This window comes from Hippocampus bargibanti, linkage group LG20 (assembly GCF_051943395.1).
Source record: "Hippocampus bargibanti isolate YZ-2025 linkage group LG20, ASM5194339v1, whole genome shotgun sequence".
Classification (NCBI taxonomy): Eukaryota; Metazoa; Chordata; class Actinopteri; order Syngnathiformes; family Syngnathidae; genus Hippocampus; species Hippocampus bargibanti.
Window position 1 is genome coordinate 7,569,377 of NC_142753.1, and position 18,421 is coordinate 7,587,797.

At 40.3% G+C, this 18,421-nt stretch overlaps 3 protein-coding genes across 7 annotated transcripts; 2 read left to right on the forward strand and 1 right to left on the reverse strand.

Moving 5' to 3' along the window:
* The first annotated feature begins 660 nt into the window (after positions 1-660).
* LOC148882957 (myelin basic protein-like) lies at positions 661-6,723 on the forward strand. 4 transcript variants are annotated; one of them, XM_089022879.1, is made up of 7 exons: positions 666-963; positions 2,385-2,480; positions 3,512-3,538; positions 3,740-3,760; positions 5,246-5,329; positions 5,440-5,460; positions 5,961-6,723. In XM_089022879.1, exons 1-6 carry the CDS (start codon positions 856-858, stop codon positions 5,440-5,442), a joined length of 339 nt encoding a protein of 112 aa, XP_088879005.1. In that variant the 5' UTR covers positions 666-855; the 3' UTR covers positions 5,443-5,460; positions 5,961-6,723. The 4 variants fall into 4 exon arrangements, with proteins under 4 accessions (XP_088879006.1, XP_088879005.1, XP_088879003.1 ...); XM_089022880.1 differs by lacking the exon at positions 3,740-3,760 and having other exon boundaries at positions 661-963; XM_089022876.1 differs by lacking the exon at positions 5,440-5,460 and having other exon boundaries at positions 671-963.
* A 146-nt stretch (positions 6,724-6,869) lies between these two features.
* zbtb22a (zinc finger and BTB domain containing 22a) lies at positions 6,870-16,078 on the reverse strand. 2 transcript variants are annotated; one of them, XM_089022867.1, is made up of 5 exons: positions 15,971-16,078; positions 15,756-15,873; positions 11,469-11,687; positions 10,649-11,378; positions 6,870-9,615 (listed from the first exon to the last, which is right to left on the reverse strand). In XM_089022867.1, the coding sequence occupies exons 3-5, from the start codon at positions 11,673-11,675 to the stop codon at positions 8,570-8,572; spliced, it is 1,983 nt and encodes a 660-aa protein (XP_088878993.1). In that variant the 5' UTR covers positions 11,676-11,687; positions 15,756-15,873; positions 15,971-16,078; the 3' UTR covers positions 6,870-8,569. The 2 variants fall into 2 exon arrangements, with proteins under 2 accessions (XP_088878993.1, XP_088878994.1); XM_089022868.1 differs by lacking the exons at positions 15,756-15,873; positions 15,971-16,078 and adding an exon at positions 12,385-12,736.
* Positions 12,770-18,103, forward strand: LOC148882959 (sodium channel regulatory subunit beta-1-like). Its single transcript, XM_089022873.1, has 6 exons — positions 12,770-14,076; positions 14,170-14,336; positions 15,609-15,846; positions 15,985-16,126; positions 16,706-16,780; positions 17,965-18,103. Exons 1-5 carry the CDS (start codon positions 14,028-14,030, stop codon positions 16,773-16,775), a joined length of 666 nt encoding a protein of 221 aa, XP_088878999.1. The 5' UTR covers positions 12,770-14,027; the 3' UTR covers positions 16,776-16,780; positions 17,965-18,103.
* The last annotated feature ends 318 nt before the right edge of the window (positions 18,104-18,421 follow it).

An 18,421-nucleotide genomic window follows, 5' to 3' on the forward strand; every position in this document is an offset into this window, starting at 1 on the left:
ATACATTTCATTTCGAAGCGCATTTCAAAACTCTGAAGGTCACTCAACCCGGAATAAGTCAAATAGAAAGCTAGCCAGCTAGCTAATAGCTAGCTAACAGACATCTAGCTAACCAGAGAGCTAACAGATAGCTAATAGATAGCCAGCCAGAGAGCCTGGCTATCTGGTTGGTTGGCTACCTAGCTTGCTACATAGCTGGCTATTACCTAGCTATTTGGCGGACTATCTATTAGCTATCTATCCAGCTATCTATTAAATATCTCACGAGTTATCTATTAGCTATCCAGCGAGCTTTCGATTTATTTGAGGTATTCCGGGTTGAGTGAAAGCTGGTGCGTGTGGCTGCCGCTGCTTACCCACAAAAAAAAATATCCCTTGACTGTAAAGTGACCTTGAGAGTTTTGAAAGGCGCTTAGAAATCAAATGTACTATTATTATATCATTCCAAAAAAGATTCAGTTTGACCATTTTGACCACCGAGGGCCATTCGGTGTGCATTGTTGACCCCGAAAGGCCGATGGAGGAGGCGGGGTGGGTGGGGGGGGGGGTGGATGACAACAATGGCCCGATCGGTTACGAAGGGCGGCGGCGACTGACACAGCCTCTGTTGCTCCAAAGAATGCTTGGAAGCGCGCCATAGATGGACCCCTATTGTCCACCGCCCCCCCCTACCTCAATGTCCACTGTCCCATGATGCAACAGGCCTACATGGGCGACACCTTCAAGAACATCAGAAGGGGGAAGCAAACAAACAAGCAGTAGCCACCATCGTCGTCGTTTGAGCTTAGTAGAAGAAGAAGAAGAAGAAGAAGAAGAAGAAGAAGAAGAACTCCATCCCGGGCAAGCGCAAGTCGCATGGCTACGGCGAGCACCTCAGGGCTTGGCAAGAACAAGAACAACAACCAGGGACTCATGGATTCTTTCAGCAAGATTTTTGGAGGGGACAAAAAGAAAAGGAGCAAGGTGGGCAGAAATGCATTTCATGGGGTGATCATCCCCAATAATAATAATAATAATAATAATAATAATAATAATAATAATAATAATAAAATGTAAATTTCTCCATGGCGACACTAATATAGGCAAATCCAATTCAATCCAATAATAATAATAATAATAATGGGCAAAACAACTGCTGAATTTTTTTAACCATGTTATGCTTTTCGCAGCCACAATCTCCATTTTGTATTTTTATTTTTAAAAATGCGTAATAATAATAATAATAATAATAATAATAATAATAATAAAATGTAAATTTCTCCATGGCGAGACTAATAAAGGCAAATCCAATTCAATCTAATAATAATAATAATAATAATAATAATAATAATAATAATAATAATGGGCAAAACAACTGCTGAATTTTTTTAACCATGTTATGCTTTTCGCAGCCACAATCTCCATTTTGTATTTTTATTTTTAAAAATGCGTAATAATAATAATAATAATAATAATAATAAAATGTAAATTTCTCCATGGCGAGACTAATAAAGGCAAATCCAATTCAATCCAATAATAATAATAATAATAATAATAATAATAATAATAATGGGCAAAACAACTGCTGAATTTTTTTAACCATGTTATGCTTTTCGCAGCCACAATCTCCATTTTGTATTTTTATTTTTAAAAATGCGTAATAATAATAATAATAATAATAATAATAATAATAATAATAATAATAAAATGTAAATTTCTCCATGGCGAGACTAATAAAGGCAAATCCAATTCAATCCAATAATAATAATAATAATAATAATAATAATAATAATAATAATAATAATGGGCAAAACAAGTGCTGAATTTTTTTAACCACGTTATGCTTTTAGCAGCCACAATCTCCATTTTGTATTTTTATTTTTAAAAATGCATAATAATAATAATAATAATGCATTTCATTTCTAAGCGCCTTTCAAAACTCTCAAGGTCATTTTCCAGTCACAGGATCGGTTTTTCTGCGGGTGAGCAGCGGCAGCCACACGCGCCAGCGTTCACTCAACCCAGAAGTAATTCAAATTGAGAGCAAGCTCGTTAGCTAGCGAATAGATAGCTAATAGCTAGCGAATGATGATTAACAAAAAAAGATGCAAGTTTCACAAAGACACACACACCAAAAAGCAGCCCAAATTTTGATACACTTTATGCATGATAGTTCATTTATATCATTTTCTACTTCTTCTATTCCTTTCCTCACTTTCCTGCTGTGAAATGTAAATTTCTCCACTGCTAGACTAATAAAAGTAAATCCAATCCAATTAAATTCAACAAATATACATTTTAACATCTTGCCAAATGTAATTTTTGCCTATCATGTTTATATATGGAATTTATATATGGAATAAATATGATTGCTTACAATCACAATCTAATTGTTATCACCATAGGGGTCATTCCGGGGTCACCTGGCCGCATCACCCCAGCAGTCCTCTGCCCGCCGTAGGACCAATGAAAATGCTGTTGTCCAGTTTTTCCGTAACATTGTATGTTTCTTTTCTTTCTTATTTTTTTTTGGGGGGGGGTGAGGGCTAAAACACACACACATTCCTGTTTTAACGGTTTGTGAGGTCCGGATAACTCAAGATAAGGAGTGAGGACCACCATTGCTGATAAGTTTAGAGAAGAACTATTGTTACATTTGAACACTAAATGTCACCCCATTTCCCGCTTCAACTTATTTAAAAACAAAGACATAAAAAGTAGACTTGAAACTGAAATAACAGCAGGAGTGAGGTTTCTGATTGAGTACATTCAAAGTCCTCACCTCTGTGGTAAATTTGGTTAAAATATCGTTTTACTTTTTGTGGTATGAACCTTTTCCTTTAGTTAACCACGCACACACACACATAAACACACACAGTGAGGTAAACGTGTGTGTATCCAAGTGAAATGAAAATACACACCAAAACATTATTTTGGGTGAATTTGTGAGGACCTCTCTGAAACTTTAACAGATGCACATATAGACCCTCTAGAATGAAAAACTTGTGAGGACCGGACAAAAGGTCCTCACTTGTCAAAAATGTCCTCACTACGTATGGTATAAAACAGGGGTGTCAAAGTCATTTTTTGCCGCGGGCCACATTGTAGTTATGGTTTCCTCTCGAGGGCCGTTATGAATTTGGGGAACCCATTAGAATGTTTAAATCCCTTCAAATATTACATATAGAGCACACAGCAAATTAATGAATAACTCGTTTTCAAATCTGAAGTCAAGAATAATGACTTTTATTGTGGTTGACATCCAAAAATATGAAATTTTGGCTCAGATTTTAGCAATCATCATGGAATTTAACAAGTTTGATTTGCTTTCGCGGGCCGAAAAAATGATTTGGCGGGCCGGATTTGGCCCGCGGGCCTTGGTTTTGACACCTGTGGTATAAAATGTTAGTGGTCCTCACAAGACTAGTCATACAAACACACCCGCAATATATACTGTACATTATACACACAGAGTGCAATTGAAACCGTGTCCAATCGTTCTAACCTGATTTTTTTTCCCCGCTGTCCTCAGCTTTCCTCACCTCGTCCAAAATCCAAGGTAAGTCAAGTATTTGTTGTATTTACTTAGTCAACACTGATTTCGAGCATTAGTTTTGGTTAGCTTTGTCTCTTCAAAACATTAAATGGGGTGAAAGGAACTCCATCATGCTTTGTTTTTAAACTAATCCGAGTGTACAAGAGCCTGATTACAGTTATAGTAGGAGTGCCATCGCCTCTTGATATTCTTTTCTTTTTGCAGTGGAGGGAAATCTTTGGCTTGGTATGTCATCATAGTCATTTTATTTATTAATACAGACGCTCCCCAATTTACGAACGAGATACGTTCCGGACGGTGGTTCGTAAGGTGAATTTGTTCATAAGTTGCTTCAGTGCTATATTTGGTATGGAATGTATGTTCAAGGCTAATCGATGTATGTTTAGGGTTTATATAAGTAACCTGTATTGGTTTGTACCGACAAATAAACATTGAATACAATATATGCCCAATAAAGATATGTACACGTACAACTAGAGAGAAAACTACATGTATTACAAAAAAGTTCATATGTACCATTGTTCGTAACTCAAATGTTCGTAAGTAGGGGGATCGTCTAACTTTTTCTTTTGGGCATGCATGCGTATGAGTTGTTGTTTTTTTAATGCATGTTTGGTTTGCACAACGTTGCTAACATCAAAGTGTTTTTTGAGCCACGTAACTGCTTTCCTCTCAAAGACTCCATTCATTAATGAATTACTTTATTAATTACTTTATTTGTACTTGAGAATTAAAATATTGCAGTATAAAAATGAGTTGAAGTCTCTCACGGTCCATCTCTCTCAGAGTCTCTCTCATACAGTCTCTCTCTCACAGTCTCCCTCAAAGCCTCTTTCAGTCTCAATTCCTCTCACAGTCTTTCTCTCTCTCAAACAGTCTCTCTCTTAGTCTCACTCTCTCTCGCAGCTTTCTCACAGTTTCTCTCTCACAGTCGCTCTCTCACAGTCTCTATCTCACAGTCTCTCTCTCTGTCTTTCTCTCACAGTCTCTCACGGTCCATCTCTCTCAGTCTCTCTCAGAGTCTCTCTCATACAGTCTCTCTCTCACAGTCTCCCTCAAAGCTTCTTTCAGTCTCAATTCCTCTCAGTCTTTCTCTCTCTCAATCAGTCTCTCTCTCAGTCCCAGTCTCACTCTCTCACAGACTCTCTCTCAGTCTCTCTCTGACAGTCTCTCACAGTCCATCTCTCTGTCACTCTCTCACAGTCTTTCTCTCTCAGTCGTTCTCTCTCACAGTCCATCTCTCTCAGTCACTCCCTTACAGTCTCTCTCTCTCTCTCTCTCTCTCTCTCTCTCTCTCTCTCTCTCTCTCTCTCTCTCTCTCTCTCTCTCTCTCTCTCAGTCTCTCTCTCACAATCTTTCTCCCTCTCTCACAGTCTTTCTCCTCTCTCACAGTCTCTCTCTCCCTCTCTCACACAGTCTCTTCCATCTGCATCCTATTTGTATATTCTCACGTGCCAGATGCCATCTTGTACTTGTGATGTGACACTGGCGGCCCCCCCGCCCCTTCTTCGCTTTGGTCATGCCACACAAAAGACACCCTCCACTTGTCATTCAGTCTCTTTCTCCTTGTAGGTTGCCATTATACGCCACTTTGCTTCTCACTTTTAGGAACATTTGAGATGCGGGAATCATTTGAACTTTTTTAATATTATTGTTGTCCAATGATATTGATCAATCACGTCAACGTTTCTATCTTTCATGGTTTTCTAGGCTTCGTCACCACGTGCCGAAAGCACAAAGTCACCAGTCAGGCGACGCAGGGAACAAAGCACACTGTCTAAACTTTTCACCCTGGTGAGCAACATCCCACCCCGGACCCCCTGACAGCACCCTTTTGCATTCAAAGTGTATCTTTAAACGTGAGCCCATCTCATGAAAGCTTTTCAATCTTGTGTTGACACCAGTGACGCTCTCATCTGAAATCAGTGAGTAGCAGATCGCTCAATGTGAACCCTCATTTTGACTGGCCAGTCATCATCAACTCATTTTTATTTGTTTATTTTAATTTTTTTCACACTGATCAATTTAATGCATAACGGCTACCACTTCTTTTTTGACAATCGCATCTAAATTTCATGGGTCACCGACACTGAAAATTTAAAGTCTCTGTCAAGTAGAAGAGAAAAAAAGATACCGCACAAAACAGAGAAGAAAACATCACCATTTTGGGACTATTAAAGGCTTTTTGATTCGGATTCTTTCTGATTCTGGCATATCCACTAAATCCATCAAACAAAGCCCCATTGAAAAAAAGATAGCATCTTTCTTACGCTTGCTAACAATTACCTTCACAAGGATAATCTCTGAAACGGCTTTACAGGGTCTTTAATTAAACAAAAAAAAAAAAAAATAACATCTCATGGGTGTCCTTCACAACGAAATTGTTGCCGATAGAAAGTCAGTTTTTCGTCTTTCTCATCTTCAGGGCGACACCAAGTCCCGCCCACCACCCAAACGCTGGAGCACCATCTTCTGAGCTCTTATCCAAGACCCAAAGCAAGGACGTCAAAGCAGATGGGGCGGCGTGACGGGAAGGGGGGGGAAAACTTCCAACTATTGTGTGTTAACACCCTAACACTGAATTTCTGTATCCACTCTTGTATGACTGTTTATTTAGCGTTTCAAGTCTGGTTAAGCTTTGAATATCATATAAATATCTCAGTGTAAAATAAATACATAAAATCTCCCTGTTGGATATCATGCTAATGTTTGTACATGTTTTTCGATCTCTGTCTTGTGTTGTCTTTTTTTTCCTGTACAAGTGAACTTTTTTTGTGCCCGTAGCATTCTATTAAAAAATAAAAAAACTGTGCTTGTCAAAATATTCTTTAAGGCAAAATTATAAATGCTATACCTCAACAATTAATTAAGCATCTACGGGATAGTCACAAACGAATCCATATGGTCAACATGCCCTTTTTTGTTGCACTATTGCCCGCTAATCAAAGCCCCACAAATTAAGTTGGTGGTCTGCATGCTACTTATTATATTTAAAGATGTTTTGTGTGGTTTGCAGAAAGAAAAAAAAAGTTGTGTTGATCCGATGGTCGGCTTGCAAGTGATTCAAAGGTCTGACGGGGATGACAAAAAATGTTTATGGTAATACAAAGTATGTGTTGTTTATTGATTTAGTCTTACTTTTGAATATTTTTCTCACTTCCAGATGTTCTTTGTGCTCATTTTAATGAGTCAATGCCAAGGGGTGTTTTGGTGTTATTAGAAATTAACACTTGTTGATTTTATCATATGTTAAATTATAATATTATAAATATCTATATTATAAATGTTTGAATTTACAGCCTAATTGAAACAAACGCCACTTTAGTTGACTCTGTTATTTTCCTTAAATTGCATCATTCTATTAAAAGTTCTCTAATCCAACATATGTGTGACTTCTTTTACGTTGTTTTCAGAATTACATGTGAAACAAATGCTGTAAAATGGAAATTAACTCAACTGCGTTCATAAAATTAAAACTTTGCGTCAAGGTCTGCTAGCTTCATGCTAACATATCATGGGAAACTCCATAGACAGGCTAACGAAAAGCATCGTCGTTTCGGCTTTGCAACCCTTTACTTCATTGATATTTGAATACAAATTGTTGCATATGGAAATAATATGGAAACAAATAACACTCATCGTAGATTGTTTATCTTGTGCTATGAATGAATAATGGCTTCAACTACTGTACATTATAAAGTCTCAGATGGCAAACGCACACACACCACAAAAAGAGAAATGTCCACTAAATTAAAAAAAAAAGTTCACATTATATTCAATTCATTTAGTCAATCGTTACTCTTGTTTTGGAAAATAATATTGTTGCAGTATATTTCATTAGTATGTTTCTCATCGGTGTACACATTTAATCTTGTGCCTTGAAAAAAACAATCGTTAAAGAAATTATTATTTCATATGCTTATATTTTAAATAGTTCAACACTTTTCCACGCACTTTCTTTAACCAACACATTCATACTTTGACTGCAGGTACTTTAGCATTGCAACAAGTCCAAATGTCCAATTGGTGTGTCATAACTAACCTGTACTGGTCAGCAAGTTTGCATCTACACTTCGCTGCAGGAATTCATGGGGTTCGCTGGCGTAAGATGACAAAATTACCGACAAAAAAAAGAAATAGTGTTACTTTCAACAACAGAACAGCAAAAAGTTTGCCATTTCAAGCAAAGCTTGTTGCACGCTAGCAAACCATAGCATCTCGTGCGAAGTAGCTAGCGATATCATATTGCATATTTACGATTAGACGACGCTTCAACAATGCATTTAGCAACAAAATTCATATTTTCTCGTTTGTTTTAAGTAAAAGTGTAAAACCACCTTTGATAATAAATGTGTCGCTTACCTTAATTTGCTTTTTTTTTCAGTTTGACGTGTTCAGACGATTCGGCATTAGACGGCGGCGCTTCGGTTCCGTTCGTAAAGTTTGCAGCACATTTAATATGAGTTATTTTTTTAACTTATGCATATCTAGCTTATTTTGTGGTTTTTATGACTATGAACTTCGTCGCTGTCGGTAACTCGGTTGGAACATGGGTGGAAGCTGTGCGTCTGGATGAGATCGAGTGTCAATGGTTCGTTGATTTGAGGCACGAACAGGTGCGATGCTCGCACATCTTGACTTGGTTACTTTACAATTACCGACAATTTTAATGTTAAAACTCAGTCTAATTATAATGTAATTATTCGATACTGGATAGAGGAGGATACTGTCAAAATTATGAGAATTCTTTAAGACATTAATCACAATTTAATGACAGTCCAAAATATCACCTAAAAAAGGCTGTTTGCCATTGGTAGTGTATTTAAATTGATCCGTGTTCATCGGGGAAATATACAGAATAAAAAAAAAAGAATGACTTTTTCAGTCTAATAAATAAGGGTTAGCAATCGCAAAAAAAAAAACATTCACTGAACACTTTGTGCAAAACAGTACACAATAAATATTTGTTTGTATTCCATTCTCAATTTTTTTATGTCCCAATGGAAGCGCAAGGCAAGTATTGTGTGTGCAAAGCTACTTTGTTTCATCAAAACTCTCTCCCGCTTCCTCCTTGTACGCGTGAGCACCCGCGTTGTCCAAATGTTGAGTTCGGAGTTCTTCCACAATACCGGACACGCTTCCCAGCAAACCGCCCATCCCGTCCTCCATGTCCCCGTCAAAATCTACTTCCTCCACTTTCACTTGTCCTCCTCCCATGGAGAGGAAGGCGTCGCCGGCGTCAAACGAGTAAGCGTAACCGTCATCCACGTCGGCCCGGGACGAGCCGGCGTTGTTATCGGAGGAAGCGATTCGTTGGCATCTGGCTTGGTGCCTGAGGAAGCTGTCTCTCCAGATGACCTTCTTCCCGCAAACGCCGCACTCGTAAGGTCGAAGCCCCCCGTGGGTCTTCAGGTGCTTGGTGAGATGATGTTTCATCTTGAAGGACTTGTTGCAAACGGGGCATCCGAAAGGCCGCAGGTTGAGATGCTGCATCTTGACGTGACGGTCGCGCATGCTTTTCAGCGTGAAGGCTTTGCCGCAGTGACAGAAGTGGACTTTGCCCGAGTAGGGGGCGCCGGCCATGGCCACCGAGGACGAAGACGGCGTCGGTGGGGACGGCGGCGGCGGCGGGGGCAGGCTGGCGGAAGAGGGAGGCAAATGGCGACCGGAGGAGAGGGTTAAGGACGAGTTACCCGCGGAGGACCAGCTGCCGTCCGAGGCTGCCATGGTGAAATCGGGCGACGCGGGCAACAGGGGTCTTTGGGACACTTGACCCGTCCCATCTTCAATCTCGTCATACGTCTCCGAGGGAAATTTGCCCTCTGCGAGGCATTGCAAGCCCTCCTCGGGTTTGGCGAGCGCTTCCCCGTCCTGGGGTTTGGACTCTTGTTGGGACCAGGGAGCTGGTGGCCATTGCACTCGGGCTAAAACGGCGCAGGGTTCTTCCAGAGGGCTTTCGGTTTTGTGGCAAGGGGGCGCGCTGGACAATATCTGCGATTTATCTCCGACCGCCACCAAATTCACCTTCGGCGCCGCTTGTCTTGATTCTTCGGTCTCGACTAACACGGGCTGTAAGTCTCCTAGAGAAATGAAAAACCACGGTTACAAGTTCTTTCTAGGATCATGCTGTAGATGGAGAACGACTGTATTTTCTGGTGTATAAGGCGCACCGAAAAACCTTGATTTTCTTCAAAATATGACCTTATATGTGAAGTTATATTGATGCACAACTGGTCTCATAACTCCCCCCGTAGAAGTATTCATGCGTAATCCCAGCCGCTGCGATAGCACCTTATAATGTGGTGTGCCTTATATATTTTATCTCATTTGACGACAATGAGGTTAAAATCTTAGCGAAAGAAAATAGATGGTTTGAAAGGGGAGTAAAAGAAGCTATTTTCATAAAACAGCAAAATCTTCACTAAATCGCCATGGTGGGGTGAGGTTTAATTTGGATCGTTCGTACAACAGACTTCTTAGGCAACATAGGCTTAGTTATGCTGATGAGGTGATACCAGAGCAAATTCCAATCCCGAATTTATTCGGGAATTGAAAAGTGGGACGTGGAGCGTGATTCCCAAATTTGTTCGGGTTTTGGTATTTTTGCGCGCGGGTGCTGATAAAGCGCTGGTCATACCTCTCTGGCAATGTTTTTCTCCTTCCGCAAGGGGGAGCATTTGCCTTTTGTCCATGTTAGAGCTTTGTTCCAACTTCGGCTGTTGTTAAAGCGCTATATAAATCAATTTGTATGTATTGGATTTTGTACAGCCGCCCATATTTCAAGCTCAGTTAACTCCACACTCATAACTTAGGAATTAACTCTAAAATTTCTTACCGTGCATTGAATGTTTATGTAGTCCTAAAACTCAATATTCTATGGGTTCTGGAATTCAAGTGACAATGACAAAAACCCTGGCACTGGAGTGGACACATTTTTGCATATCATCTGGCAGGGAATGAGTTCAAATGAGTGAATGTTTTTTAATCCTCTTTTCTTTTGTCTGATTGGCAGGTCAAGCTGCATTTTGTGAGACGAAAAAAATGATATAAAATTCCAAACTTAATCATGCATTTTACGCCACTATCATAAATCGTTGGGATATTTCGTCTTACCACAATGACCCGTTTGCCCAAATCCATCTTTCTTCTCCATGGCCTCTTCTCCAATCCCTTCATCCGCCTCCAGCTCTCGTTTCTCATTTTTCTTCCTGGTTGGTGTAGCGGCGCTCTCGCCACCTGTGTTCCTTTCGTTCTGCCTGTCAACGCTCTGCGGAACTGCTCGAGGTTGACACCTGAGCTTCTGTTTCAAAATCTCCGCACTTGGGCTAGCGTGGCCGAAATGGCCATTTTTGCTATGGCAAGTCTCTTCGCAGCAGGTGTAATCGCCGTCGGCGTATGGGAGGGCATCCAGTTGGGAGTCGGCCGAGTGGTGCCCCCCCGTGGAGTGCCGCGAGCTCCCCCATCTTGAAAGCTGCTGCGGGCGCCTCCAAGTCGCTAAAGGAGGCAAGGCGTCGGGTTTATTACCCTCTTTCCTTCTCCCGTCTCTCTCGAGATACAAACAGTCGGTGCTGCTCGGTGACTGCTGTCTGGATGCGCTGCCGGCGTAAACCGCCGAAGCGTCCGGCGGGGCGATTTCTACCGAGGGTCGGGGTCTTTTTAGGATCTCGGTGCACTTGTCCACGATGTGCCACATCTGGAGGAAACTGGCCACGGTGACGTAGTTGACGATGTCATCGTGAACGATGTTCAGCTGGCCTGTGTACGCCGAACTTAACACGCTCTCAAACGCCACCGGGTCCATGACTGATGGGAGGGAAACTGTTGTCACATTCTTCAGTAACACCTTAGGGACGAACAAAAGACCAACAATAAACCAATAAAACACAGTTCTAAAACACACTATTGATGCACAAATGGAGATTTTGAGTCCAACCTGGTCGTGAAAGTAAGGCGAGGATGCAGCAAGCACACAGCGGTGGGCCTTGAACACTTTCCCTTGCACGTGGATCGACAGGTCACACAGCCGGCCTTCCTCTCGCTGGTGATTCAGGTTGTCCAGGACAGCAGCGCGTACAGATGGGAAACACACTTGCACAGTCAAAACTGCCGGAAGTGTCGAGGCGCTGGAACTCGGGTCCATGGTAACGTGATCCTATTGACAGGGGCATTCATTAGGTCAAATATGTGAATCTGATGTGTTGTCGATACTCAATGGTGATCAAAGTTTGTAATCACTTTAAATGTACATATATTTGGGGAGTTCCTATGTTAAAATGTCATTTATAGCTGGTTTGAACCGAAAGGCCATTTGAAGGAGATTATCCTGTATACTGTATTTTGATATAAAAAAAACCGTCAGCCATTTTAACCTTAAATTCCGTGAGTACATTTGGATATTTCAAGTATTTTGTATTGTTCACGATTAATCGTTCAATAAAGTAAAAATACAACAAAAATAAATAAACAGACGACCTTGTCAAGACCAACTATTACGTCCAGAGCCTTTCAATTGTCACTAGTGAATAAATTATGCATAAAAAGTGAGGCTTCAGTGTTTTTAAACAAACAATATATTCGCTAAATGTGTGTGGACTTGAAGTTTAATAGCATATCCAAACACTGAAAGGCCACTGGCAGGTTTAGCTAACTGGTAGCAATAAAATAAAGCACGCAGCACGGTCGACAGTCTGTTATTAATAAAGAGTATCGATCGATGTTAACCACATATATAGTTGCTGTTTTACATTATGTCCCGTGACGTGTTCCTTCGTATCGTCCTAATTCCCCAATTAGCATCAATGCTAATATGTAGCGATGACGCAGGCTAGCTCGCAGTTGTTTTCACTTACCTGTCCCAAATCTTTCAGCGGCGCTTTTTTTATGACGAAAATGTCGCGTTTCCAGTCATAGACTTATCATTGGTGTGTAAAGTGTATTTTTTTTAAGTTGCTGCATAAAAAATAGTATGACGAAGAAAGCAACGGCTAACTGCGGGTACTTTTTTTACGACGCGGTTGCACTGATGTTCACTGGCTAGATAAAGAGCATCACATTCTCCAACGTCATAACAAAACGCTGACAATTCATATTTCCCTTTTGTTCCATCAGAAACAACCTAAAATATGTGTTATATGATCATATTTGTGGTTATTTTTAACATTGGCGACGATAAAAGTAATACCCCACATGTGTGACATTGAAGATGGAACCAACCATTGGGTCACCGAGTTCCACTCGAAGGGTTTTAAAGGGATATTCCGTCGTATTTAAAAATATTAGTTTTGCTCGTATTAATGCGTTTTGGATAATTTTATATCATGTGATATGTTGTTGTTTGTGGTGGTGGTGAAAAAATAAATAAATAAAACATCAGCTCGACATATGACATAAGAGAATAACAGGATATGTAGCCATTGGGTTACCTGCTTGAGCGTTAAAATTCTTAAAGGGCCAGTACATCTAAAAACCGCTACGCAGTTTTCCACCGACCATTATTTATTGAGTAGGAGGCGTTAGAAATTAAACTCGGCGATTGAAACGAATGAGTGGAGGGCACGCAAGCAGCTGCTGTCATTGGCGTGCATCGCTCGTTTTACCGCAGTACGACCACCGCAGCATCATTTTGAGAGGCAAGAGTTGCTGCTGTGGCGCAGCAGAAGACTGCTGCTGTCATCGCATCAAGGACACGCGTTTTTTGGGGGCTTTTTTTTGTTTTCTCTGCTGGATGATGGATTCGGTTGCATGCCTACAAGATGACCTACAGAGCCACAGGGAATTATTTTTTCGGTGCAAGGGCTTATTAGATAGCTGAAATTCCACGTTTTCCATCGTTGGAGAGGACCCCCCCCCCCTCCACGGAGGAGACTTTAAAATTAACGTTAGTAGGCGATCGGATTTAAATCAATATTTTAATATTATTTTGTTTTGTGCAAAGCAGCTGGCATATGTTTTAAAGCGGTAATATTTACATTTGCTTGTATGGAAGGCATAAACAGTGGCGTGTAAACGTTCATACTAATATTTTAATATTTATCGTTTAACAACACTGGAGGTGATTGCATTGATTACCATGGCACTGTAATGATTTTCGATCTTAATAACCTCAGGGAGGAAAAAAAGGTAATAGAATCTCAAGGTGAAATACCGGGCCGGGGACACTGTGAGTCATCACGCAATTGCAACGTTACACGTGCTTCTTTTTTGACCTAAAAGCAAATGTGTAAACTTCAGCATAGCTTAAATCATCTTTAGCAATAATTTTGTCGCGTTAAATTAATATAATCGGCATGAAAAAGTCGACGTGAGCCAAAGATAGCGTATCATCTGTATACATGAGAAAAAAGGCCTGTAATGAGAAAAAAGGGCTGTAGGTGGCACTTTATCGACGTTGCTTTCTTTTAAAATAGCAACATTATTACTCATCTCAATAATTATTCAACCCAAACATATTGATCCGTCATTCCAATCTAAAGTGACACACAAAGTCTGTGACATGACTCCTATGCACGTCCTTCTCTTTTTCCTCTCCTGCACGTTATTTGGTGAGTACCTCCCCGCCGTCATTTTTTTTTTGGTCACGCTTTAAACAATTGACAGAAATCAAATTGGTGTCATTTCTTGTACTATATAAACAGTGCATCAGTGTAATGGAGCGTGCGCAGAGCCCGAGTCGGATACGGAGGCTGTGGTGGGGCAAGGTTTTAAACTGGGCTGCCTCTCCTGTAAGAGAAGGAGTGAGGTCAAAGCCAGTGCTACTGTTGAATGGTACTTCAAGGCCAAAGGGGAGGTGGACTTTGTGCAGGTAAGAGAACGCCTTTGTTATTGTCGAGATGTATTCGAGGCTTGCGGTATTGGTGTTCAGGTGGATAGGGTAACAAGATGGAAAAATACTGGATGCTTGACTCAGTCACTGCCAGATGATGTGCAAAATTGTGTTCACTCCAGTGCCAGGGTTTTTGTCATTTCGACTGAAAGTCCAGGACACATAGAATATTGAGTTTTAGGACTACATAAATATTCAATGCACTCTCTTCTTTCATCAGAAAACAATAGCTACTGTAATTCCTAAATTGTATTGGTAGCAAGGAGGAGCAGGGTGTATTTGACAAATTGTAATAAAGTCAGAAGGAACAAAATCTCAAAACAAAAAGGTCCAAAGTAGCAAACAAAACAATTCCAGGACCCACTGAATATTGAGTTTGAGGACAACATAAATATTCAATACAGCGTAAGAAACCTTAGACTCTTCTTTCATCAGAAAAAATTGTTAATTGCTACATTATATGGGTCTGGAGTTATATGAGCTTGAAATGGGGGCAGCTGTACAGAAAAAAATACAGTACATGCATATTGTTTGATATAGAGCTTTAACAACAACCGAAGTTGTAACAAAGCGCTAACATGGAAAAAAGGCAAAAGCTGCCTCCTCCTGGAAGGGGGAAAAACATTGCCAGAGGTCTGACCAGCGCTTTAGCGGCAATACATTTTGGAATAGCAGTGAATGAGTCAACTCATTCACTGCCATTCACAAATTAATTAGGAATTGAAAATTCGCCATTCCCGAATTTGTTCAGGTTTTGTTTTTTCACGCTTGGGTGCCGATGAAGTGCTAGCCATGGCCTCTGGCTAGCTTTTTTCCATATTAGCGCTTTTTTCCAGCTTCAGCTGTTGTTAAAGCGATATATAAACCAATATGTATGTATTGCATTGTGTTTTGGACAGCTGCCCTCATTTGAAGCTCGTATAACTCAGACCCATATAACTTAGGAATTAACTTTTTTTTCCGGATACAAGAAGAGAGTCTAAGGTTTCTAACGCTGTATTGATTGTTTATGTAGTCCTAAAACTTAATATTCTGTGGGTCATGGAATTCAAGTGACAATGACAAAAACCCTGGCACTGGAGTGGACACATTTTTTGCACATCGTCTGGCAGTGAATGAGTTAATTATGTGGCCGTGCGGATGACGAAACTGTGCGTTTTACTTCATGTCAAAATTTCGATTTGATGTCAAGTGTCCTCGCATGAACCCACAGTGGTTAAGAAAGTGATTGAAATATCGCCATGTCATCAGATCTACACCTACAGCGAGATGGGCCCCACGATTGAAAACGAACACTTCATGGACCGTCTGGATTGGAACGGTAGCAAGAGGAGCAACGACATCCAAGACGCGTCCATTTATATTCTCAACGTCACTTTAAATGACACGGGCACATACCGTTGCTTCTTTAACCGGATCTTGAGTTATGAAAACTATGAATTCACCACCGTCGTGAGCAAAGTGGTCTACCTCACAGTGGTGCAAAAAGGTAGGAACGCAACAGTCCAATTGAGATCTAAACACAAGGAAAAGAAATCACAAAAAATGATCCTGTGTGCATATCACTATGATTTTTTTCTTCTTTATGATTCATGTCACGTCATCTGTTTTACCTCCTCGCGCACAGCCACCAGAGGTACGGCCTCCATCGTATCCGAAGTCATGATGTACGTGTCCATCATCGGCCTACAGGTGTGGCTCCTCATCGAGATGATCTACTGCTACAGGAAAATAGCGGCCGCCGGGGAGGAAGCGTTAAGAGAAGCTGCGTACGTATATCACATTAACTCATTCATTGCCAAACATGTGCAAAAATGTGACCACTCCTGAGTTATTTCCTAAATTATATGGGTCTGGAGATATATGAGCTTGAAATGAGGGTGAATGTCCTCAATACAATGCAATACATACATATTGGTTCATTGTCCCTTGAATTCCAGAACCCACAGAATATTGAGTTTTATGACTATATAATAATTTTATGACTATATAATAATTCAATGCAATGTAAGAAATCTTGTGCTCTCTTCTTTCATCAGAAAAAAAGTTAATTCCTAAATTATATGGGTCTGGAGTTATATGAGCTTGAAATGAGGGTGACTGTCTTCAATACAATGCAATACATACATCTCGGTTTATATATCGCTTTAACAACAGCTGAAGCTGGAACAAAGTGCTAACATCGTGCCCACTTGTGGAAGGGAAAAAAAACATTGCCGGAGGTCCGGCCAGCGCTTTATCGGCATCTTAGCAAGAAAAAAAAATCAATTCCCGAATAAATTTGTGAATGGCAGTGAGTTGTATTAATGTTGTCCAGACAAGTGATGTTTTCCCCATTATCTTTTCAGGAACGCGGAATATTTAGCGATAGCTTCTGAAAGTAAAGATAACTGTGCAGCGGGGCAGGTTGGAGAATAGCCAAGGTATGTCCTAAAAATGTTGAAGAACTCTAACGACACATTTACGATGACTTTCACCTACATTTCAAAGGACAACCGACGCCTCCAGATAAGTTGTGTCCATCATTTGTAAAATCATTTCAAATTACTTGTACTGAACGTATTTTACAAAGATTCCACGGCATATAGTTATATTTTACGTTTTAAGACTCGCGCTGAATATTTAGGAAGTCTTGTTTTTGAGTTGGTGACGAGTCCGTACGTGACGTCACTAAAGGAACGCCCCTGACCAAGAAAGTGACACACAATGGATTTTGGGTACTTTGTTTGGTCTGAAAACTTCGTGTTGATGGCGGAATTAGAAGGAAAACACATAATTAACACAATGGTGAATCGTTGTGTGTTGCACCAAGACTACTATTTGATACTAGTTGACACAAATTCCCAGCAGACAAATCAGCCCATTTCCAACGGTGCTTGGGCGCCATCTTGTGCATTTTCTGGGACACTCCATTGGAGTCCTGACGGCTCGAATTGATACGGGAGGACTTCTTTAATCGATTGCAAACATTTATGCTTTCCCCTTCAGAACTATTTGAATCATATTCATAACTGGATAAGAAACAAGAAAGCATCTTCTCCGAATCTGAAGCCATTGTTTTGATTCTAGAGCAAGGCGAAGACGTCCTGGCGTGACGTCACGAACAAGGGGGTGGGACTTTCTGAATATGCCCAGTTCCGAACTCACTTTAGGTCATTTCCGAGGTCATTTTGAAGCAGTTTTGGGACACTTGAAGTCATTTTTATTGGTGTTTTGCATTTGACTAAAAATATCAGCCTGCGTGTTTTGGGTATTTTAGATACTATAAAACGTTTTTCTGATGTCAGTTAGGACACAAAAACATGGTGTCGGTTGTCCTTCATGTATTTTGTCGTTTTCGTGCCATCAAAATGTGAATTAATTTTCTTGTAAATTTTCAACTAGAATGATCTCACACAAGCACATAATCAACACCTGTTAAAATCAAGTGTCAAACCATTAATGCCTCATAACCTCGAATCAACTGCATACACTTTGAATCATTATTAATTTTAATAGTGTATTGGAAAAAGCTAAATAATATTTTTGGGGCACAAAATTTGTTAAAAAAATGCTTTGGGGTATTGTATCGCGTCATCTAATCACATTGTGTTTTCACTTCTTATAGGCTTCCATTTTGGACTGTGATACACACCGCCAACTGCATGAACACAACTTACGGGGGGGAAAAAATACGTCTTCACCTCAAGTCTTCTCTTTAATCTTATCCTTTCCTTGATCTAAAAAAAATCAAGCACAGAAGGGATATTGGTACCAGCACTGTTGAAATAGTTTGCGATGCACACAAGCCAAACTGCACTTGGATGAGACACCCACTTATGCATTAATGAGCCATTGTTTCAAGTCATATTAAAAAAAAACTTAACGTAGATTTAGATAAGATGAGCACCACTACAGAAGACTGTAGGACTCTCTGAGATTGAATAAAAATAATTTTGACTTGAACGGATAAAACTGTGACGAATTCCAGGCATTTTCATCAGAAAAAGGGATTCATGGTAACATAGAGCGTACAAAATGGAGGCCACAGAACTGTGAGGAATATTCAGGCAGGAGATTCTTGG